The sequence below is a fragment of the Homalodisca vitripennis genome, chromosome 5, assembly GCF_021130785.1.
Source record: "Homalodisca vitripennis isolate AUS2020 chromosome 5, UT_GWSS_2.1, whole genome shotgun sequence".
NCBI lineage: Eukaryota > Metazoa > Arthropoda > Insecta > Hemiptera > Cicadellidae > Homalodisca > Homalodisca vitripennis.
This window is the reverse complement of record NC_060211.1, coordinates 52810693-52835766: the sequence shown is the minus strand read 5'-3', so window position 1 is coordinate 52835766 and position 25074 is coordinate 52810693. Positions and strand designations below refer to the sequence as shown.

Here is a 25074-nt window from a genome sequence, read left to right as displayed (position 1 = left end):
ATTATAAATTGAAATATAGCAGTGAATACATGTTTAATAAAGTTCTTTTATTGTAACAACCCTTTACGATGATGAATGTTTCTAATTGTAGAGTTTGTTTTGCCATTTCTTATTTGTACAAGTACATATAAAAACTGAATTAGGTAAGCCAAAAAACTTTATACAATCTATCGCTCATTTTTTCATTACAACAAAAATATCACGTAAAAGTTAGAACATGTTTATTTTGTTTTTATTGCACCAATAATATCCCACATAGCTAAATCAAAAGTTAGCTATGCATTGTTACAAGCGTAATAGCAAACTAACTAAGGTAAAATAGGAATCATAAAATTGTACCAAATGGACAATACACATGGGGATGGATACTGCTGAGGTCGTAGTAATGAATACTCGAAATTCGAAGTTTACGTATATGTTTAATATTAGCAAATAAAAATAAAAGCAACACTTCTAGGTGGTAAAATAAAATAAAGTATTGCCACGTTGCTGCCAAATAGAATATGAATGAATTAAAATATGATACCATGTGATGGGCCTAAATATTCCAATGTTCTATGGATTGTACCTTCGAAATTAATAATTATTAAAACTTTAAAAATAACTTCCCTTTACGATGAACTTGTCTCACATACGTGGGCGTCATCATTCTTGGCTCGACAATGCAGGTGTAGTTGGAGATGGGGAAGATTAGTAGACTGGAAGTCTAAAACATGAAGTAATTTTGCTTGAACTCAAGAAGTGAGCTCGAAGAGCGAACCTTAACTCGCGGAGAAACCGCGCGAGGTGTTCCTTCGGTAGCGAGGTTCGGCAGCTACGAAGTTCCCGAGAGAAAAAATTAATACGCGTGCCAATTATGTTATTAATCCGTCAAGAATTTAGTTCCAAGAACATAGGATGTAACTTATACTAACCAGTAACAAGTAACTGGGTTGCGAAAATATGTACTATATGAAGTAAAACTAAATAACGGTACAAAATATAAGGCTGATAATAAAGAATGTATTTTAGGAAATTAAATTTATCAAACGGCACAATGAGACAATAGACAAGACCCAGTGAGAATACTTTTCTCCAGGAATTTAGCCTCCTCTAGTCATTTTTTGGGCTGACCACCGCCACGAGTGTATCCCAATATCGCGGACTCCATGACGGTTTTCTCAGGTGCTGTGATATTACTATTCCTCGGGAGTTCGTCCCTGCCAACGGTATTTGTGGAGTTAATGACCTCCAAAACTCTATCCCTATACCGGGGACTCCATGACGATTTTCTCAGGTGCTGTGATATTAATATTCCTCAGGAGTTCCTCCCTGCCAACGGTATTTGTGGAGTTAATGACCTCCAAAACTCTATCCCTATACCGGGGACTCCATGACGATTTTCTCAGGTGCTGTGATATTAATATTCCTCAGGAGTTCCTCCTTGCCAACGGTATTTGTGGAGTTAATGAACTCCAAAACTCTATCCTTATACCTGAGACTCCATGACGATTTTCTTTACCCTTGTGATACTATTATTCGTAAGGGGTTCATTATCTCCTACGTTACTTGAGGATATAACAATTAACTCTCTCTAACTTATCTTGGTTACTGTAATGGCTTTGTCGTATTCTGTTGCACTGTTATCGTCCAGGATTCGTATTGTCTTACCTCACTTGCGGGTATACACGTTACCTCGATGGATTGAACGCAATACTCAAATACCATGAAATCATTCTCAGGTACCATGTTCTAATAAGTGTAGAATATTTGAGATACAAGTACTATGTACTTTTTCCTTCGTTCGATAGCTTATTTAAGGAATCAGTGAAATCTTCGTACTAATGCATTTCTCTTGAGCAAGTATAATCTTCATTATTCATTCAATATATATTGAAATACAATTTGTATTCATAATAGTAAGAGGGGTCTTAAAAGAATAATAAATAACTTGATAATTTCAATTTACTTGAAATTTGACGAATTATTGACATAATAGATAACTGTAAATATAGCAGCAATATGAGCAACAATTAACTATCAGGTACATGTCAGGTTGCACGCAGCATTTTAATCCTATTACTAATTTCATTAGGTTACGTGTGTTATTTTAGTACATATTAAAATGCCATGTGGCTGACTACTTTTCGTTAACAAATTTATTTATTCTATGATTTTATTGTTGCCATCATAAGACCAATGTGAAACTAAACCCTAATACTGAGCCAAATTCCATTGAGTGCACAATCATCGTACTCGATGTTGCTTAAATAGAATGAAGCGTCATGCAAACTTTCTCTAAGTTACTTAATTTTCCAGTTAATTATTTATGCTCCTCGCCTGAAAAGGTAAAAAGGTTTTCAATTATTGGGTGAAACGTGAATGAACAAGAATTAAATATAATAACGTCTTTATTGCCCTTTTTCTTTAATTACTGGGTTTTTGCTTTACTTCAGAGTTTTGTATCAGTTATTTGTTCTCCTGAAACAAAACAATTAATTGTTAAATATTATTGTTTTATTCATTTCATTTTTCTATGGTTTATCAAATCTAATTTTCTTTAAAAACAATCAAATTTCTAATTGGTTTAATAACCATTATAATACAGCCATGATTCTATTTGTAATACATAAGGATCAAATATATATAAAATTAACAAATGTATAGTTCACAATCCTTGGTGAAAGTTATTTCTTCAAGATCTGGTTTTCTAGGTCATCGTTTTTAACTTTTCAATAACTATGTTAGTACAATGTTAGTTTGGGGATGATAAAGAGTTATGATAACAATATTGAAATATGTTCGTGGAGTAGCTTTTGATATTTCTAGTACTTGTAAAGCTTGTAATCTTGTAAAGCTATGTCTCGTAAATTTAATTTTTCATAAACTCGCATACTTTATCATTTTAATTAATAATATATTTCATATTATTAAGTGATCTGTACTTAAAACTTGTAGCACTAATTCACTTTAAAATATATTGTAAGGATAAAGCTTACATATTATAATCAGCAACGACATTAATGATGATAAATAAAGCTGATAGAGTAAAAATTAAAGGAATTGTTTTCAAGAACGTAGGCCTAGCTAGGAAAAGAATTGGGGGGGATCCAGACAATTGATATTTTTGTAGTGGACAGAGAGTAAGGCCCCATTATGTTTCTTGAAATGTTCTTGGTCCATTTCTTTGTTGAGAACTATCTTTCAGCAGTACATGTCAGTAATACTACTATTATTTTTGAATAATAATAATCGTTTAGTAAAAAAATAATTGAAAAACTTTAACTTTCTGGGAAGGGGTTCGGATCCATTAGACCCCCTTGCAGGCTACGTCCTTGGTTGATTTACCTTTAAAGTAGTCCTCGATTTCTAACAATGTCTTTCCGTGAGTCTCAGGAAGAAACAAGTATATATAAAGAGTTCCCACAGCTCCAAATATTGTAAAGAACAAAAACACGAAGTATGCTTCGAACTCCGTCACAAAGATGGGGTAGAGTTTCGTGGAAACAAAAGAGGTCGTGAATCCAAGGCCTGTTGTGATGCCACTTGCAAACTGCAAGAAAACATTGCATGTTAGTCATTCGAATAGAATAAGTGAATTTCAATTCAAATCTCCTATTATTGTGATTTGTGTGTGTGTGTGTGTGTGTGTGTGTGTGTGTGTGTGTGTGTGTGTGTGTGTGTGTGTGTGTGTGTGTGTGTGTGTGTGTGTGTGTGTGTGTGTGTGTGTGTGTGTGTGTGTGTGTGTGTGTGTGTGTGTGTGTGTGTGTGTGTGTGTGTGTGTGTGTGTGTGTGTGTGTGTGTGTGTGTGTGTGTGTGTGTGTGTGTGTGTGTGTGTGTGTGTGTGTGTGTGTGTGTGTGTGTGTGTGTGTGTGTGTGTGTGTGTGTGTGTGTGTGTGTGTGTGTGTGTGTGTGTGTGTGTGTGTGTGTGTGTGTGTGTGTGTGTGTGTGTGTGTGTGTGTGTGTGTGTGTGTGTGTGTGTGTGTGTGTGTGTGTGTGTGTGTGTGTGTGTGTGTGTGTGTGTGTGTGTGTGTGTGTGTGTGTGTGTGTGTGTGTGTGTGTGTGTGTGTGTGTGTGTGTGTGTGTGTGTGTGTGTGTGTGTGTGTGTGTGTGTGTGTGTGTGTGTGTGTGTGTGTGTGTGTGTGTGTGTGTGTGTGTGTGTGTGTGTGTGTGTGTGTGTGTGTGTGTGTGTGTGTGTGTGTGTGTGTGTGTGTGTGTGTGTGTGTGTGTGTGTGTGTGTGTGTGTGTGTGTGTGTGTGTGTGTGTGTGTGTGTTGTGTGTGTGTGTGTGTGTGTGTGTGTGTGTGTGTGTGTGTGTGTGTGTGTGTGTGTGTGTGTGTGTGTGTGTGTGTGTGTGTGTGTGTGTGTGTGTGTGTGTGTGTGTGTGTGTGTGTGTGTGTGTGTGTGTGTGTGTGTGTGTGTGTGTGTGTGTGTGTGTGTGTGTGTGTGTGTGTGTGTGTGTGTGTGTGTGTGTGTGTGTGTGTGTGTGTGTGTGTGTGTGTGTGGTGTGTGTGTTGTGTGTGTGTGTGTGTGTGTGTGTGTGTGTGTGTGTGTGTGTGTGTGTGTGTGTGTGTGTGTGTGTGTGTGTGTGTGTGTGTGTGTGTTGTGTGTGTGTGTGTGTGTGTGTGTGTGTGTGTGTGTGTGTGTGTGTGTGTGTGTGTGTGTGTGTGTGTGTGTGTGTGTGTGTGTGTGTGTGTAAGAGTAGCAGTTGAAATTGCCTTATTTTCGAACATTAAGATTTGTTTTCAAAAATTAGTTAAGTTTTAAATTTTTTGTACTAGGTTTACAGATAAACCAGTAAGATTTAAGCTACTAACATTTTCCAATTCATGATTTTACACCCTTGAACAAGAACATGCATTCTGTTAATATTTATAGTAATGTTATATTTACTTTATATAATAAAGGCTGTAAATTTCAACGTACTCCATAATAATATGTTGTTAAATGCATCATAAGCGGGGAGGTTTCTGTCAAATGTGTTAGGTCAGCTGCATCGCTAGTTGGTTTATTTTTCATATCAGCTTTCCGCAATATTATGAACTAGCTTGTAATTTCATTGATGTCTGCCTATCTTAAAATACTTTACTGAGGGACCATCTGGGAAGGTTGTTGCATCTTCACCGATCACGGCCATCAGAACACAAAAGAACCAAAATACGAAAGTTTAGTAACATTCAAAAATCTCCTTCTCATTTCGGTCTCCAGCTGTGGTTATCAAAAGAGACCTATATATGAGATCAATTTTCACAATACTGATGATTTTTTCGAGAAGCTTTAGTGGTGAAATGGTTTTCCAAACAATCTATTATATGTCATGGCTTCGGAACAAAGAACGTACATTACATACTGACTGTTTATGGAAATACTGTGGAAAATTCTTCAATTATAAATAAATTGTACTTTAGTTAACAAACATTGCATATCAGAGGTTTGTTCCAGTCGCTGAAACGTTGCAATGAGTTTGCGACAGCAGAAGCAGTTCCGGCTAAAAGTTCTGGTGCCATGAGTATACGACAGCTGAGCTGGTTCCGTTGCCACGAGTTAACGAAAGTTGGGAGTGGTTCCGGCCAACAGTTCCGTTGCCACGAGTTAGTGATAGTTGGGAGCGGTTCCAGTTAAGAGTTCTGTTGCCACGAGTTAACGAAAGTTGGGAGTGGTTCCGGCTAACAGTTCCGTTGCCACGAGTTAACGATAGTTGGGAGTGGTTCCGGCTAACAGTTCCGTTGCCACGAGTTAACGAAAGTTGGGAGTGGTTCCGGCCAACAGTTCCGTTGCCACGAGTTAGTGATAGTTGGGAGCGGTTCCAGTTAAGAGTTCTGTGCCACGAGTTAACGAAAGTTGGGAGTGGTTCCGGCTAACAGTTCCGTTGCCACGAGTTAACGATAGTTGGGAGTGGTTCCGGCTAAAAATTCCTTTGCTACGAAAGTGCGATAGCTGGAGCGGTTCCGGCTAACAACTACGTTGCAAACTGAACTATATATTAATAATTTATTTACATCTCGTAGCTTATATCGTATTTGCTTCTTTGCAACGTGACTAGGATGTACGAAAAATGATCAATAGTTAAGTTTCTAACCTTGCTTAACAAACTGTGAAATAAAAACAATATAAATTAAATTTTTATTTAGTTTTGATTCTGGCCACTATCACAAATAACATGTAGTACGGTATAATGAAAATATCAAAAGTAAATTTAGATTAGATTACAATTCAGAATATTGATAGTTAATAGTATAGAAGAGGGAACATATCAAGGACGTTATTTAAAACATTATCTCCATTGATAGATGGATTCGAGTGAGGGTGATACAAATATAGTCTCTCTGGACTCATTGCAACGTACAGATAACTTGTTGCGGTTATCTCATCATTATAACAGTCTAGGCATTCGTTTCAACGGTGGCGTTGTAGTGACAGTTCCAGTGGAACCTTTTAATATTAGCCTACGTTGTCACTGGTTCGTAACCGATTCGGTTATTTTACGTCGTGACGCCACAAGACAATTGCAAAATAAACTACCTGTACTTTGCACACGTTACATTAAGGTAAATTAAATTTGTTAACATACATATTCAATTTGTGATGATTGACTCTATATGTTAGTTCATAAACTTTCAAAATATAGATTAAAATATCCATTTTTTTATACCTACCGAACAAAAAGTAATTCACAAGTCTAATCATTACAGTTAACAAAATAAATATCAATAAAACACACAACTATGAGTTATCCATGACTTACGCCTCTGATTTCGGTTGGGAAAACTTCTCCCAGCATGGCTAACATAATGTTGGAGAAGCTTGTGGAGCCGGCGTACACATAAACCAGAACAAGCGCTCCAATGAGCCACTGGGGCAGCACCAGTAACCCAGACACGTTCACAGTCAGCATGGTAATGGAAGCAGTCATGAGCACTCCGAAGAATATCGCTGGGTTCCTGTTTCCAAACTCATTCCTCACCCAAGTAAAGATAAGAATGGAGACAATGCGAACAATGCCAATACACATAGCCACGTAGTAAGCCTCCGCTTTTATTCCCGCCCTCTCTGTAAAATCAACCTGAAAACAGAAAAAGAAAGCAGTTGTCATGTTTTTCACATTTCTTCTTTCTAGAAAGTAAGAATGTCACTTTGTCACATCAGAATGTGATAAAGTTTTATAAATTTCAAAACTTTTACAAACATTTTGTTACTTTAGTTTAATAGTATATCATTTTCCTTTGTATATAAAATGTGATTACATTTTATTAACGTACAAGTTCAAACTTACCGCAAAACTCATGACCAGCACAATTCCAGTCAGACTGGCACATAAAAACAGCAGGTTCATCATAATAAGAGGCTTGTAGGCCTGAGGCTTCCGCAGATGTTTGAAGATGGGGAGCCAGGATGTTGTCTGCTGCTTGTCCTTCGCTCTGCTCCTGAAGCTGTCCAGCTCCTCCTGGATCTGATCGGGTCCTGATGCTCCTCGTAGTCTCTGCAGAGCCTGCAGCGCTTCCTCAGCACGGCCTCTGCTCAGCAGCCACATCGGGCTCTCCGGCAGCAGCAGCGTCAGCACCAGCGACGCTGCTGTTAAGCCAAATCCGAACCAAGATACTTCGCTCCATGATTCCTGAACCAGTTGCATTTATGAAATGTGGCAGTTTAAAATAATGTCATTCCATAATACAAAGTCTGAACATAGCACATTTAGTTTCGATGTTGATAATATCAGTTGCAGCTTTAAAATAGCTTAACTGGCGATATAAAATTAAAAAATTATATTTCCAAATTAAATTGTAAGGTCTAAAAGTATTACTTTGGGTCATCTATAAATCAAGCAGTTTTACTTTATACGTAAATAAGATATGGCTGACCTTCAAGTTGTTATACATCGTGTTCTTCAATATGTCATTCCATGAAGCGATAATGTTCAGATACGTTTAAAAAAAATCGTACTGTCTTATTTTACAGATTAAAAAATAGGCCTAGTTACAAAACTGTCAAAAATTACTACTTTTCACGTTTAAAATTCCTATAAAAAAAGTTTTCAAACGTTTTGTCTTACTGAACCTGTCTTTAAAATAGTTATATTAAACTGTTGTAATTCTGAATATAAAAAGAATGACCCAATCAAGAATTGATCATAATACCGTATACATAGGTTTGACTTAATGTGGCTATGTTTTATTCTGTAGTAAATAATAATACATTTTTCCTGAAAACTTTCCATATCCATGAACTAAGTTAAGTAATCTCGACGGGAATCAAACGCGTGACTTGTCGGTTAAGAAAACGTTTTATTACGAATGAGGTAATCTATGAAATAATTAATGGTTTGATTCATTAATGAAGAGATTTTCATTAAATGAGTTTGCTGAATCGGTTACGGTATATCTTAAGCCTATAATCATTTTAATGTAGCATATTCTTCATTATTATATTAAAAGTATTTATCGTATTGTAGTAAGTTTTGTGTAAATAAACATTATTTTCAATAACTGTATTAAGTGTAAGAACCTTTTTAAAGTACGCATCTTTTATTTTAAAAAGTGTAAAACAGATGAAACAATAGGGACAATATTATTGCGTAGTTAAAATATAACTTTAATGGCGGCTCATTATAATGTGCAATCACAAACTACGATAACAGCATGTTTCTACAATGTACAAGGCTTCAAAATCATAACTGTTATAAGGCAAACCGCTTGCAAAAAAACCTTGTTTGATTTGAGTTCACGCAGGATGGAGTAAATACCCCTCCGCCGACCCTGCCAAGAATCATCACCACTGCTCGGCGCTCACTGTATTTGATCAGCTGATTTATCCGGCTCAGTCGGTATCGTTCACTGCTTCGACCCGTTCAGTTGAACCGGTCAGTACACAGTTACTGAGCCTTCCCGCTAGGAGTGTTATACCTGTCATCGTGTTGAGCGAACAAAATTAACGAATGAACGACTGGATGTAATGACCGAGTGAACGAAAGGATCTGCTAGTAAAAGAGTATTCAGATAGACGAAGAAACAGCATATCGTACAGTGAATTGATAGATATATAACAATAAATGTATTATTTCAGGAATCTATTAAATGCAAAAAACTTATTTAAAACATTTAATTGTAAGTTACCAGATACATTGCTAAATATTTTATCGATAATACTTATAATCAATGGACTTGGTTGATTGATATGCCTTTGATTTATCATAAGTAAGGTTATTCCGTACAAATGGGGATACTCCCTAGTCCCCCTTTTGAGTTATACGATTACGGCGTTATTCTTAATCTTAATCGGTTAACAGTGAACGAAAGTAAACGAAAGGTTCTCGGTTAACGGGTCTTTTGAAACACTCTGATCTGGATCACTTGACTGACCCGTTCGAATTGAACGACACATCTGTAATGGCCACTGCAACTGCACGGCTAACCTCAAAACAAAATGCAAGCTTCCTGGATACATCTATGACTATATTAATCTGTTCAATTAATATTTTATGTTTAGAATGCGACACTTCTGGTATACGCCTACAAACACAAAATATATAGTATTAGAACAGGTAAAGTATCTGCAGTGTAAACAAAACTGTGAGAGCGAGACACAAACAGATTTTTTTGTTAACTCATTTAAGCCTCAGCGTCAACTATGCCGGCTTCGAAGTGCACTGGTTTTTGCTATTATTACATTTTTGGACCTCCCCGGGATTTGAACCCGTGATCTCTCGGTTAAAGAGCCGAGACTATAACCATTAGTCTACGGAGGAGGACTAAAATAAACAGATACAAGAAGATGCTGGTGCCACTCCCCATCCCAACTCCTCGCTGGAGGGGCCCCACCTGCGCGGTACTGCTCAGAAATTTGCTTCTGCGCATGTTTATTTAATAGCGATTGACCTATTACTAAAGATTCTCCGTTATACACCACGTGACCCAGATTATGATGATTTCATACCCTCACCATGTCATCAATGTATCCCTTATTGTGCGTATGAAACCACTGGCTTAGATTTTTTGGCAGTTTTATGAGGGACTCTAATCATTAAAATAGTTCATTAACAATTGTGAAGTTCTTGATAACGTCGTAAATATCTAGAATCAAAGGATTGCTCCAAGGTTCTTGAGTACCATTAACTCAATGGATTGAAAACTAAAGCGAATACGTTATTCTAGACTAGATTTTCCTTAAAATACTGGTGTCAAATTACAGTTATAAGAAGTTACAATACGTAACCTGGTATAGCATGGCCCAGAGGTAGGTGACGACGGTGCCAACTGATAACATCAACGGTGTGATCAAGACTAGCGCTGTTCGTAGATATACAGCGGCTACTTCCGCAGTATAGGTAGAGCATGTACTGGAGGCTGCACCTGCCCCAATCCCTGAGCAGATACGGCCGATGTAGAGGGCAGGGAGGGATAGCGGGAAGACGGCTGAAGGCAGCCACCCTGCGATGAACGTGAGGTTAAGCAGCACCAGACCCCAGCGGCGGCCGACACGGTCGATCATCGGGCCTGCCATCACACAGGCAACTGGCGCTGAGATGAAGGAGATGCTAGCTGAGGAGGAAAAGCAGAGTTAATGAACGTTTAACATGATATAATCTATGAATTGTGATGAATAGTCACACAAACGAAAAACTGGAAAAGTTTTCTCGAAAAACGAAGTATGGCTTGAGCCTACACAGGGGTTTTATAATCAAATCGTACTTACAAAGCCAGGTGGCTTGGTCAAATGAAATATGAAGGTCAGGGCCCACTTTCAGCAGAGGGGGTAGCAAGACAGATGGGAATCCGATCATCATTCCGGTGTTTAGCATTCCCAAATTTGCCACCAGGGTCGCTGCCACCTAGACATTAATTATTTGATAGGTTTAACAGTTCACAATTATGCTTTAACGTCCTTTCCCTGAACTGTGTTGAAAGATTATCACACTCTAATGTTAAAATCTATAATCACGCATAAAAATCAATTAAACAGACTACATGTGGTATATTACCTGAATGGTTATCGAGCTTACACGTGGTCCCCCAAATGTATAAACCATTGTTTAACTCACTTAGTCCCTAGTACTTTAAAATGCATTTACTAACGTTACTTTCTACCATTCATTGACTTTCCGTTCCCCATTGTTTCCCCCACTTAAACATATTGGTGACGGCAAATATAATAGTATTTTACAAGCCCAGTGACTATCGGAATTATTATTAAAGGAGGAAGAAACCTCGCTTCTGACATAATTAAGACGCTTTAATTGTTAAGATATGGCAAATCGTATGTACACCAACTCTAAACAATGGCTAAGCTATCAGTGTAATTAAATATATTAAAGAGGCTTGTGGAAAACGGCTGATTAGATTATTCACAATACTATTTATTAAGCTATTAATATTATAACTGAAAAAGTGCCTTTGTTTGTTTTGCTTTCACGCGTAAACTATTCAACCGATTGTACTGAAACTTTACACTGACATTCTTAAGGTCCCTGGAATTAGGGCCTATTGTTATTTAGAAAATGCCTCCATGCTACACCCCAATAGTCTTTAAAGTAGGTAGCGAAAAATCTCATCTTGATTTATAACGTTGCGAAATATTAATTGTCAGAACCTTTTAAATATAATCAACTGTTATGTGTAAACATTGTATTATAACAGCACAAACATATGTTTATTTAATTTAACTATTATTTTTCATTTCTTTTATTTATCGTCATAAAGCATTGAGTAACTTTGATAGTAAAAACACTTCGTATTTCAAACCTTTTATGCATAAGAATTTTAGCACAGAGTAAGAAAATATCCTGATACAAAAATTTAATGGGTAGTAAATTTATACTTTTTATCAAATATTTAGTGTTCAGTCAGTACTGTAAACATCCAGATATAAAAAAACAAAGTTACTACCTAAATTTTACTATTCATTTAAACATTGCTATAAAACCCATCTTAGCTGTATTTTGACAGAAGTAAGTTTCTCAAACCTGTGGATGAAGTGATGGCGTAATGTCAGGCAGTATTTAATGTAATATCTGAATATTACATCACACGGTCACTATTTAGTATAATTTGTATGGCTTAGTTCTTTCGATTTAGTAATAATATTTATGTTACTTTTAATTGCAAACTTAATGTAGCATTTGAAATTCATAATTTGTTACTGATTCGTAGTTTTGTACTTTGAATGTAAACCATGATAAAGACTAATTTGATAACTATTTTGTTATCTTCAAGAAATTTATTGTTTAGATTGGTTAGCATTCAGATTCAGTATACGAGAAGTACGAGCATTAATACAACGTTGGTGTTTAATTCACTTCCAATTTCATCGTAGAAGACAATTTTTATAAAAATCATCAGAATTATAAGGAAAAAAATAGTATAAAAACTAAAACACTGCGAGAAACAGCGTGATGCATTCTAATGAGGAGGGAGTCAGTCACGTGACCGTGTGCTACCTGAGTGACGTCACGCACGACTGACCAGTTCTCGTTTAGCATACGGGCACACCCTTGTCTCCTTATATCATGCAGAGTGTAGGGAGCGCGACGTAGTGAGTGTTTTATTAATTCATAAGCCAATTTTGAAACTGCACAATACATCAAATTATACAAATTTGTATATACGTGGAAAGCTTATTGAATATTCCAAAACTAGTATTTAAATATTATTGTGTATTCATTGAAAACAAAAAAGTTATAATATAAAATTCCCATAAAAACACAACATTGTTACCATTTTAGCAATAAATTATCTCTTAAACCATCAATTTTATCAAGGTAAGAAGTATGGCATAATGTGCAGAACATTTAACAAGAGATGGGCTGTAAACCAATAACTTGCAAACTACTTTTAAGTGCGAATCGAGGGGGAAGCAAGTGTTGTAGGGTTAGTAACTTTTGGCTAGGCACTTGTCTACATGGTCATAGTAGGTGGGTGAAAAGTAAGCTTCTCTTGTTCAATCTTTTTGAGTCTATCGGCTGTTGTATAGCTTGTTAACTAAAGTAAAATATTTTCTCAGAAGAGCGCTCATATTTCTTAGTACGTTAGCATTCTAACGTGCATAAATCTAAAGTGGTCCTTAACGTCACAAGAAGGAGACTCTTTGGAAATAAAAATAATTTTTTATTTTTTGAAAAAAATTTAATTTCTTGTTAAAAAAAATAACATATTACATTATTCAAACCAAACCTTTAAAGATGTTAAAAATATCTAACACTGTTATGACGACTAGTTATAAGGACATCGTCTTTGTAATGTTTCCCAGTTATTGCTAAAGTTCAAATTAATATTGTAGTTTAATTTTATATCTTTACTATTCTGAAAACATAGTAATGAATTAACAAATACACTTTTGATCAAATAAATTTATTCATTGTAAAATTTTAAATAACACAAGAATGTAACTAAAACTTTTTATAATTTTAACGTAATCTCTCTCATATGAGTCAATGTTAATTTTTTCAAAAAAAGCTTAACATTTGCAAACAAAATTTAAGTTATCACAGCCAATTTTACTTTTCTTTGCATTTTCGTCCAAATTAAGTAAAACTATTTTTAATGTCAGACATATAAAATAGTCATACGTATAAAATGTTCAGACGTATAAAACTAACATCTTCCTATACACTAAGTCTAAATTCATGATTAGTCAGATACTAAAATTAATAATAATGTAGTCATGAATAACGTTTGTAAAAGTAAATAGATTAACATAATACGACTTAATTGAAACAAGTATTATACAGGTTTCTAAAGTTAGATGTTTCTGTCTGTAACAGTTTCACTAACACAAATTTAGCTAATCCACTGCAATTGCAGAACTTTTGGTTGTCAATTATCATAAAATCCTTTTACCTTATATATGCTGAACTTCAATATGTAGAAAGTTGTATAACCTGCACAATAATGCAACGAATACTTTTTAATAAATTACTTTTAATACAATAAAACTTTCATTATTATGAATGTAAGTGTACTCGTATGTAAAAATTGAATAAGGTAAACCAAATAAATATTTTAGTCTATCGCCCATTCTTTAATTGCAATAAAAGTGTCACACAAAAAATCGTGTACTAATTATTTTATTCTTACTGTATCAATAATATTACACATGCTCAACTAAACCAAAATTACCGTCATAGCAAACTAGTGAACTAAGGTAAAATAGGAATCTTAGAATATGAGGTTTAGTATAACGAATGCACGTTAGCAAATTAAAATTAGTAGACGGCACAGTAGATAGCCTACTGTGGCAATACTGTTCTCCAGGAATTTGGTCCTCCCCTCGTCATTTGTGAAGTTAACCAATTCCACGAGTCTACTCCAATACCGAGGACTCCAAGATGATTTTCTTAGGCGCTGTGGTATTACTATTCCTCAGGAATTCGTCCCCCACACGTAGTTTGTGGACCTAACCCCCTCCCAATACCGAGGACTCCGTGACGATTTACTCAGGTGCAGTGGTATTACTATTCCTCAGGAAATTGTCCCCCCCCCAACTTCATTTTTGGACCTAACCACCTCCAAGAGTCTTATCCTAATGCCGGGGAATCCATGACGATTTTTCTCCGGCCTTGTGATACTATTATTCTTAATGGGTTCGGTATCTCCTACGTCATTTGCGGATACTCGTATAAAAATTAACTCCACTTATCTAACTTTTAATTGGATACTGTGATGGCTTCTGCATATTCTGTCGCCCTGTTATTGTTTAGGATTCGTCTTTTCTTACCTCATTTTCGGATATAACCGCTACCCTCGATTTGTTGGGCCCGATATTTAAATGCCTTGACAACATTCTCAGGCCAGAACATGTTTCAACACATTTGTATAATTAATTCAAGCTATATTGAGGTACACTGAATTCATAATAGTAGGAGGGGTTAAAACGAATAATAAATAACTGTATTATTTAAAATTATATGCAATTTAATAAATCACTGAATGGTTTCATAACTGTACGTATAGCAGCAATATGAGCAACAGCTAACTGTCAGTTAGAATCATATTAAGCATGACATTATGACAGAAGTTCAATGATAAATTAGCGTGTCGTTTTTATAAACATTAATCGTTTCAAGCTTTATCGATTAACTTTTAACAAGAAAATCTATTGAGAGATACTTGTAATTTTTAATACAAGGTGCACCATACCACATATCGCGTAACACGCTTCACTGAAGTTGCATGCATAATTTTGTCTATTACTCATTTCATTAAGTTACATATGATATGATACTTGGTAAAATTTAACGACATCTGACAGTCCTCTGTTTGTTTACAAATTTATTTATTCAGCTATTTTCTCATTGTCATCATGATACTCATTTGATCAATGTGAAACTGTTCGCTTACTTTCAGTCAAATCCCATTGAGTGACATGTACCATTATCGAATTCGAATTATATACATATAGAACGAATCGCCATGCACAATTTCAAGTCAAGATTAGTTCGCTATAAAGTTAATTTTTTCTAGGCCTCCAGTGAGAAGGTATAAGATTTTAATTATTGAGTAAAAGGTGAACGAATAACAATTAAATGTGATAATCTTTATTGATGTCTTTCTTTGCTGCTTCAGAGTTTTGTACCAGTAATTTTTACACCTGAAACAAAACAATCAATTGTTAAATATTATTGTTTTATTAATTTCATTAATTTAGGGTTTATAAAATGTAGTTTCCTTTAAAAACAGTCCAATTTTTAATTGGTTTAATAACCACTATATACAGCTAAAAATATATTTATAATACATAACCCTAAACATTAAAATATTTATGATACCATGATTGTATAGTTTACAAACTAAACCAAAGTTTAAGTTTTATCTTCAAGCATTGGTTTTGTAGGGCACCATATGTAACATTTCAATATATGTTTTATTACAATGTTAGTCTTGCGATGAGAAAGAGATTTATGATAAAAATATTGAAATATTTTCGTGGAGTAGCTTTTAATATTTCTAACAGTACTTCGTAATCTTGTAAATGTAATTTTTGTTAAATTCGCATATTTTATAATTTGAATTAGTAAGATACTTTATATTATTAGGTAATATGTAACCATACCAGCAGTAACAAACCTGAAAGTTATCAGTATCCATAGTTTAAAACGTGTAGCATTAATTCTCTTTAAAACGTTCTGTAAGCAGAAAGCTCTATTAACGACATTATTTCTGATAAAGCTGATATAGTAAAAAAATGGAGTTTGTTTACCTTTAAAGTAGTCTTCGATTTCTAACAAAGTCTTTCCGTGAGTCTCGGGAAGAAAAAAGTATATATAAAGAGTTCCCACAGCTCCAAATATTGCAAAGAACAAAAACACGAAGTATGCTTCGAACTCCGTCACAAAGATGGGATAGAGTTTTGTGGAAACAAAAGAGAGCATGAATCCCAGGCCTGTTGTGATGCCACTTGCAAACTGCAAAAAAACTTTGCATATTAGTCATTCGATGGAAAGAGTTAAATTTCAATTCAAATCTCCATTCTTATAGTTATTAATATATTTAAAACAATCTAAATACGTTATTTTAGAGATGTATTTAAAAAATTAGTAAAGTTTAAAAACTGTGATAAGTAATATCTCACATATCAGTAAAAAATATAACTTATAGTTGAAATTTGAAAATAAAACATTTTTTGAACTAGGTTTACTGGTTAGCTAGTAAGATTTAGGCTGAATCCTTACCCTTGAATAAGAACATGTATTCTAGTAATACTTTATAGTCATTTTATAGTAACTTTATGTAATAAATGCTGTAAATTACAAGGTACTCCATTATATGTTGTATAACTAATCAAGAGACGTCTGTTAAGCAGTTAAATGTATGAGTGGCAGGGCTTCTGCTAGATGTGTTAGCTTAGTTATATCGTTAGTTTATTAATCTCCCAAATGAGTTTTACTCCGCAATATTATGAACTAGCCTGTAATTTAATTGATGCCTGCCTATCGCAAATCATTTTTCCGAGGGAATTACTGGGAAACTTGTTGCATTTTCGCCAATCACGGAACTCAGGATACAAAACTACGATAGTTCAGGCCGATACGAAACTATCTGTTTTCATAAATTTTCAAAATACGGTTAAATAATATCAATATTATTTTATACGTACCGAACATAATGTATCTCATAAGTGTTATCATCACAGCTAACAAAATTAATATAAATGAAACATACAACCGTGAGTAATCTACAACTTACGCCTCTCATTTCGGTTGGGAAAACTTCTCCCAGCATGGACACCATAATGTTGGAGAAGCTTGTGGAACCGGCGTACACATAAACCAGAACAAGCGCTCCAATGAGCCACTGGGGCAGTACCAATAACCCAGACACGTTCACAGCCAGCATTGTCATGGAAGCAGTCATGATTACTGCGAAGAATATCGCTGGGTTCCTATTTCCAAACACATTGCTCACCCAAGTAAAGATAAGAATGGAGACCATGCGAACAATGGCAATACACATAGCCACGTAGTAAGCCTCCGCTTTTATTCCTGCTCTCTCTGTAAAATCAACCTGATAACAGATAAAAACAGCAGTTGTTATGTTTGTTTTTTTTCTTTGTTTATAGAAACTAAATCCGATGAGATAAGTTCAAAGGTTTTATAAATTTCTAATTGTGTTCATAAACTATAAGCTATTGTGTTTATTATAAACTATAGTTTAGTTTGTGACTATAGTTTAATAGTATTCCATTTCCCACTGTACTGTAAGTGTAATTTCATTTTATTAATGTATAAACTTACCGCAAAACTCGTGACCAGCATAACTCCTGTAAAATTTCCACATAAATACAGCAGGTTCATCATGATAAGAGGCTTGTAAACCTGAGGCTTTCGCAGATGTTTAAAGTTGGAGAGCCAGGAGGTTTTCTGCTGCTTGTCGCTCGCTCTGCTGCTGAAGCTGTCCAGCTCCTCCTTGACCTGCTCGGGTCCTGATGCTCCTCGCAGTCTCTGTAGAGCCTGCAGCGCTTCCTCAGCATGTCCTCTGCTCAGCAGCCACATCGGACTCTCCGGCAGCAGCAACGTCAGCACCAGCGACGCTGCTGTTAAGCCAAATCCGAACCAAGATACTTCGCTCCATGATTCCTGAACCAGTTGCATTTATGAAATGTGGCAGTTTAAAATAATGGCCTTCCATAATACAAAGACTGAACGTAGCACATTGGTTTTATATGTTGTTAATTAATGTTAGTTCTTTACTTAAGATATTAGGTGATAAGATGTAAGATACTTTACCTAAAGAAATAACACTCAAAAATCTTTTTATCATTCCATTAGGAATTTTAAGTACTAAAAGTAGTATTTTAAGTTATCTATAAATCAGACACCTGGATTATTTAATATAATTTAATATGTAAACTAAATATATCCGAAGGGATCTTCAACTTGTTATTCATAAATCTTGACTCATTTAAAAAATTACATTTTATTACATGTTAATGTTCAGATACGTTTTATAAAAAATCCGATTTTTTCAGATTTTATCAATTTTTTAGGCGTAGTTACAAAACTCTCCCAAAATTACTACATTAAGTGTCCCAAATTCCTCTAAAAATGTCTACAATGTGTCCAAAAGTTTTATCTTATACTGAGAGAACTCTGAAATTTTTTAAAATTACCCAATCAAGAACAGATCGTTATACCATAAAATAAGATTTTCCTTCATAAGACTATATCGACGGTAGTTGTACTCTGTAGTAAATAATAATACACTAAACAAAAACTGTCCATATCCATGAACTAAATTAAATAATCTCCACGGGAATCAAACCAGTGACTTGTCGGTTAAGCGGTTAAGGGACCACGACATAAACTCTGGATTATCAATTAGGTAGTCTATTAAATCCCGTTGTATTTGTAACTACTGGTTTCATTGGTTAATACAGAAAAGTGCATTGATGTAGTTTGCTGAACTGATGTAAAACTTATCGGTTATATATGTATAATCTTTGTAATATATATTCTTACATGATTGCAATAAAAGTACTTCTCTTATATTATAGTAAATGTGTGAGCAAACATTACTTTCTATAAATTTTGAAGTCTAAGGACCTAAAGTCCGTACTTTTCAAAAGTGTGAAACAGATATGAAACAATGTGGAAAAATGATTGTGTGGTTTAAATATATCTTTAATGGCGGCTCATTATAAATTCTAACCACAAACTATGACAAGAGCATGTTTCTATATTGTATAAGGCTTTAAAATAAAAACTGGTAAAGTAAAAATTCTCCATTATGCACCACGTGACCCAGATTATGATGATTTCATACCCTCACCATGTCATCAATGGATCCCTTATTGTGCGTATGAAACCACTGGCTTAGATTTTTTGGCAGTTTTATGAGGTATTCTAATCATTAAAATAGTTCATTAACGAATGCGAAATCTGGATAATGTCGTAAATATTTAGGATAAAAAGATTGCTGCTAGGCAGAAATGTTTTTTAGTACCAGTAACTCAATAGATTAAAAACTAAAGCGAATCCGTCTTTAGATTGTTGTACCATAGTTCTAATTATTTATGCTGAATCGCGGTAGGAAGTAGGCTCTTGTTAACTAGACGCGGTGCGTGGACATTGTTTGTTCAGTTAGACCGGTCAATCAGCTGATCGAGCTACGGTGATACGTTCCGACCCGGCTCGCTGGAGAGAGGGAGGGAGTAAGTCGAGTCTTGGAGTTTCCACGAGAAGGTGTACCGGTCCAGTTAAGAAGCTGAAGTTATTTCTCTAACCCTATAGTTGGGATTTAGAGTAAATATTTTATCGCGTGTAAATTCAATTTCAAGTATTTAATTTCTTTAGTGCGTTTTAGTTTCCGATCTGCCTCCGTAATCTTCAAAGTAGTAAGTCCCGTACCAGCGTATAGTTAATATATTTTAATTTTATAATACTGTAATTAAAATTTCTAAAGTTTCCCATATTTTAGAGTCTGAAAATTTAATTCAATTTCTTTGAAGTATTGTGAATTAAATTTTGGTGATAAAGTAAATATCAAGTTTTGTGTTATATTAATTTTGAGTATTTTGAGAAGAGAACTTTTTATTTTGTTTTGTTAATTTAAACCATTTTTGGAGAAGTATACATTTTTAGTTTAATTTAAATTTTAATTCCTTTTTATCAGACTCTTAATTAGATTTGTTCGATTGAGTGACATTTTGAAGAAAATCGAATCACAAGTTTGTAAACTTTGTTAACTTTTTGGTGAACTTAAATTTCGGAATAAATCAAGTATTTCCGAAAAGTTGTTCTAATTTATAAAGTATTAGCTCCATATAAATTCAATATATGTACTATAATAACGGTACAAGTAATAAAGTCAAGTACGGTACTGGTATAAAATACTGGGAACTAGCTGTTTCTCGCGGCTTTGCACGCTTTTCGTAAGCTTTGTCCTTGTATGAGCACTTATAGTTCAAGTGAATTATATTTCCAACGCCGATGTAGAGTTTTACCTTGTTACCACGACCAAGAAAATCTGTCACAAGTGTATGTTTATAGCCATTGAATACAAACATGTACTTTCTTATAACGTGTTCTAAGAATCAAGCTTAAATTTCAACCAGAAATTTGATTTTGAACATAATATATACAATATTAACGTCGTCCAACATTGTTTGGCTATTTAATATACGTAACTGTCTCGTAATTGCAGTTTATAATGTGCAGGTACTTTGATAATTTTAATATTTTTCAGCGCCGCCTAATGATGAGTTACATGAATGTGCATAGGATATAAACCTTCTACGTGGGAAAATACATATACATACAAATATTCATATGGATCGGTCATATAGTTTCTAAGTCTAAAACGACATACAGGTAAACATTTATTCAAGGACACACAAACGCGCGCGCGCGCCCACACACACACACACACACATATATATATATATATATATATATATATATATATATATATATATATAGCGAAAAGTTACAAGAAGTTACGATACGTAACCTGGAATAACATGGCCCAGAGGTAGGTGATAGCGGCGCCAACTGATAACATCAACGGTGTGATCAAGACTAGCGTTGTTCGTAGATATACAGCGGCTACTTCCGCTGTATAGGTAGAGCATGTACTGGAGGCTGCACCTGCCCCAATCCCTGAGCAGATACGGCCGATGTAGAGGGCGGGGAGGGATAGCGGGAAGACGGCTGATGGCAGCCACCCTGCGATGAACGTGAGGTTAAGCAGCACCAGACCCCAGCGGCGGCCGACACGGTCGATCATCGGGCCTGCCACCACACAGGCAACTGGCGCTGAGATGAAGGAGATGCTAGCTGAGGAGGAAAACATAACTAATCAATGTTTTAGTGTTTAGCATGATATAATCTATGAATAATGATGAATACAAACGACAAACCGGAAAAGTTTTCTTGACAAAGGATGACTAAAGCCTACACATCAGCTTTATAATCAAACTGTACTTACAGAGCCAGGTGGCTTGGGCAAATGAAATATGAAGGTCGGGTCCCACTTCCAGCAGAGGGGGTAGCAAGACAGATGGGAATCCAATCATCATTCCGGTATGTATCATTCCCAAATTTGCTACCAGGGTCGCTACTACCTAGACATTAATTATTTTATAGGTTTAACGGTTAATAATTATGCTTTAACGTCCTTTCCCTTAACTGTGGAAAGATTATTGCACTCTTACGTTAAAATCTATAATCACGGATAGAAATCAGTTAAACAGACTAGAGGAGGTACATTACCTGAATTGTTATTGAGCTTACATGTGGTTCCCCAAATGTATAAACCATTGTTTTACTCACTTAGTCCATGGTAGGTTAAAATGAATGCTAATTTAAAGTCGTGGACACATGCTAGCAATGTAGGTAAGACAGAGTTACTATCTAACTAACAAACCAGCGATGAACTTTTCTTCCTCGGTTGTTTCCCCATACGAACATATTTGCGACAGCAAATAGACTACAATAACGTGTTTATTATGATTGGCCATTAACAACGACAAAAAAGTGGCCATCGGTTTGATTACCAATCTTAGCGTCTGACACAGATAGTACGCTTTAACTCAGCGGAAAACAGCCGCAAATAAATTAACAAATTCTAACCCTAATCAATTTACACACACACACACACACACACACACACACACACACACACACACACACACAGAGAGAGAGAGAGAGAGAGAGAGAGAGAGAGAGAGAGGATAATTTGATAATTTCTTTATTTTCCCTGCCCTGGTTTAGACCAATGGTCCACTCTTCCACCAGGACAGGCTCCATAATTTATACAAAGTTTTTACTACAATATTCAGTTGTGGCTTAAACTATATGTTACAGAAATCATGTTTACATTTACTCAATAACTATTAACAATTACATTTATATAAGATCCTACAATTCAATAAACTTTGAAGTTAAACATCATTAAACTATAAAAATTCAAACATAAATAAACTATAAAAAAATAAACAACAATCTGAGCAACAACTAATACACTTTTTTTTACCTTAACTAATATTAGTAACATTTTTTTTTTTTTTTTTTTTTATCTTACTTTCAAAACTGTCTAAAGATCTACCATACACAATAAGATTTAAATGTACCTTCAGTACTTTTAAAAGCAAATTTATACATAATTTTATCCATTTTTTTTTATTTTTCTTTATATACATATATATACACATATATACATATATATATATACTATATATATACATATATACATACATACATATATACATACATACATATACACACATACATATACATTTTAACTACAATACACTTTGAAAATTAAACATCATTAAACTATAAAAATTAAACAACAATCTGAGTTAACAAACTAATACAATCCAACCACAATAACAATACAATAATTTTATCACACTCTAACATAATATTTTTCATTAAATATTACAACCACGACACAAACCATTAACAACATTTACAAGCAAAAACAACATTACTCATATCTTTTCAACAAATCGGTTTTTAACCGTTTTTTAAATAAATTTATACTTGGTGCATGTTTTAATTGTGTTATGAAGGCCATTTAACAATCTTATACTCTTCACATGAAATGATTATTGTATATAACTGTTCTAATGTAGTGGAAATTGTAAGGTCACATTACCAAACCTTGTTTCCCTTGCATGTACATGGTTCATCGTGATATATTGATTTAAATAGGTAATCAGGTTGTCCAAACATAATAATCTTGTGCATCTGTAACAAAATATTATATTCCATTCTTTCATAATTTTTAAACCAACCTAACTCTTTATAATATCTGGTAATGTGTGCATCTATTGGTACATTTAAAAATATATCTTATACATGCATTTTGTGCCCTTTGCAATTTTTGCAAAACAATTCATCATTAATATCACAATATACAGCATTTGCATAATCAAAAAAAGGAAAAATAAGCGTAGATACTAACAATTTTTTTAATATATACATTAGGTTTAAAACACAGCCTTTTAAGTCGATATTAAACTTTGGTAAACCTTTCTATGGATGTAATTGACTTGTTCTGTCCATGCCATTGTACTACACATTCTTATACCTAAATTAACAACTGATTGCTCATAATCAAGTACCATACCATCTATTGTTACAGGTAAAATAACATTCAAATTCACATGAGATAACATCCTTGATGTTCCTAATACTATTGGTTTGCATTTAGATGCGTTCAAACTTAGCCCATGATCATGCAGACCACTTACATAACATAACTAGGTCTGCAATTTATCTGGTTCACAGCGTTATCAATAAGTATCTAAGGAGCAGTGAATGTACATTTGCATGTCATCGGCATAGAGCATTGTCCTACAAAAAATTTACAGGTTCATCAATTCGGTTGATATACAGGGTAAACAACAAAGATGACATAGTTGACTCCTGAGGCACCCCAACAGGGTTATGTTGCCATTCAGATAGCCCTCCACTGCAAGTTTTTACTTGTTGAAGTCTATTAGTCAAATAAGAACTAAACCAACTAATTACAATGTCTCCAAAGTTGTAAGATTCGAGTAACAGATAATAAGAGTTTATGGTTTACACACTCAAAAGCTCTACTAAAATCCAAGAGCATCAATATTGTTAATTTTCTCTGATCTATGGCGTGTCTAATATCATCTGTTACTCTCAACAAGGCAGTCTGAGTACTGAAATAGGGTCTGTAACCTGATTGGAATTTATACAAAATATTATTTGCACCAACATATGCACTGACCTGCTTATAAAACTATCTTATCAAGTACTTTTTGCTAAAACGCACAAAATATTTATGGACCTGTAGTGTTTACATTCTAAAGGATTTTGAATCTTAGGCAAAGGTAAAATCAATGATCTCTTCCAACGACTCGGATATATACCACTGGTGAGTTGAGAAATTTAAAAACAAAACATAGAACATGCTTTATTTCATTATAAACTAATTTTAAAAATTTTAAAGGAATTCCATCATTGCCCATTGCATTGAGGAGATATCGTTGATTTCCTTACAGATCATATCTACATTAACATTAGTGAAAACAAATGAATTCTGAAATTCCCCTAGTCCCTTTCTTACTCCTATAATAGTCAATTAAGTTATCATCTATGCCATGATTAATACCACAAAAATAATTGTTCAATTCATTTATAATCTATAGTGGGATCTGATACATTCTTCTGTTCCTTACCAGCGCCTTGGTTATTCAAAACTCTCCATACATTTTTACCAGATTTTGTGTCCTCTAAGGAATAGAGTGAAGTGTCCGATTCCTAGCATCTCTAAGCAGTCTCTTAACTCTATTTTCTTAATTGTCTATACTCCTCCCAGACTACATTATTTTTTGTCCTTACATAATGCCTATACTTAGAGTCTCTTTGTATCATTAATGCCTTTAGTTCATTAGTTATCCAAGGGCATGGCGTTCTTTTCTTGTGAATGATTCTTTCAGGTACAAATTTATTAAATAAATATAAACAATCTCTCCTCCAACATGTTAACCATATCATCTACAGAGTTAGTTACTACTATATACATCATTTCCAATTCGTGTTTTAAACATTCATTTTGCAAGAGAGAGAGAGAGAGAGAGAGAGAGGTGTTTTAGAAATATAATTTACTTGATCCAGAAGTCCTCATAC

The 25074-nt window shown here is 34.6% G+C and overlaps 2 protein-coding genes across 2 annotated transcripts in view; both read right to left on the bottom strand.

Annotated features, from left to right (window-relative positions):
* Window positions 1-2372: 2372 nt before the first annotated feature.
* LOC124363467 overlaps window positions 2373-25074 on the bottom strand; it is a 53863-nt gene continuing 31161 nt past the window's right edge. The window contains exons 15-27 of the mRNA XM_046818716.1: window positions 21392-21527; window positions 21005-21240; window positions 17701-18042; window positions 17153-17470; window positions 16167-16371; window positions 12434-12539; window positions 10954-10969; window positions 10668-10803; window positions 10188-10513; window positions 7252-7593; window positions 6724-7041; window positions 3328-3532; window positions 2373-2460 (exon numbers count right to left, since the gene is read on the bottom strand). Of these exons, the coding sequence (XP_046674672.1) occupies window positions 2432-2460; window positions 3328-3532; window positions 6724-7041; window positions 7252-7593; window positions 10188-10513; window positions 10668-10803; window positions 10954-10969; window positions 12434-12539; window positions 16167-16371; window positions 17153-17470; window positions 17701-18042; window positions 21005-21240; window positions 21392-21527 (2715 nt within the window). The 3' untranslated portion in view covers window positions 2373-2431. The remainder of the gene's footprint in view (window positions 2461-3327; window positions 3533-6723; window positions 7042-7251; window positions 7594-10187; window positions 10514-10667; window positions 10804-10953; window positions 10970-12433; window positions 12540-16166; window positions 16372-17152; window positions 17471-17700; window positions 18043-21004; window positions 21241-21391; window positions 21528-25074) is intronic.
* On the bottom strand, window positions 15483-21884 carry LOC124362199 (facilitated trehalose transporter Tret1-like). Its single transcript, XM_046816496.1, has 7 exons — window positions 21676-21884; window positions 21392-21527; window positions 20915-21240; window positions 17701-18042; window positions 17153-17470; window positions 16167-16371; window positions 15483-15557 (listed from the first exon to the last, which is right to left on the bottom strand). Exons 1-7 carry the CDS (start codon window positions 21721-21723, stop codon window positions 15529-15531), a joined length of 1404 nt encoding a protein of 467 aa, XP_046672452.1. The 5' UTR covers window positions 21724-21884; the 3' UTR covers window positions 15483-15528.

Excerpts from the sequence above, each read along its gene's own strand:
- LOC124362199 (XM_046816496.1), bottom strand. The coding sequence starts at position 21,723 with ATGGTTTATACATTTGGGGAACCACATGTAAGCTCAATAACAATTCAG. Across the intron at positions 21,528-21,675 it reads TAAGCTCAATAACAATTCAG|GTAGTAGCGACCCTGGTAGC; the intron begins GTAATGTACCTC and ends ATTAATGTCTAG. Across the intron at positions 15,558-16,166 it reads AATCGAAGACTACTTTAAAG|GTGTAAAAATTACTGGTACA; the intron begins GTAAACAAACTC and ends GTTTTGTTTCAG.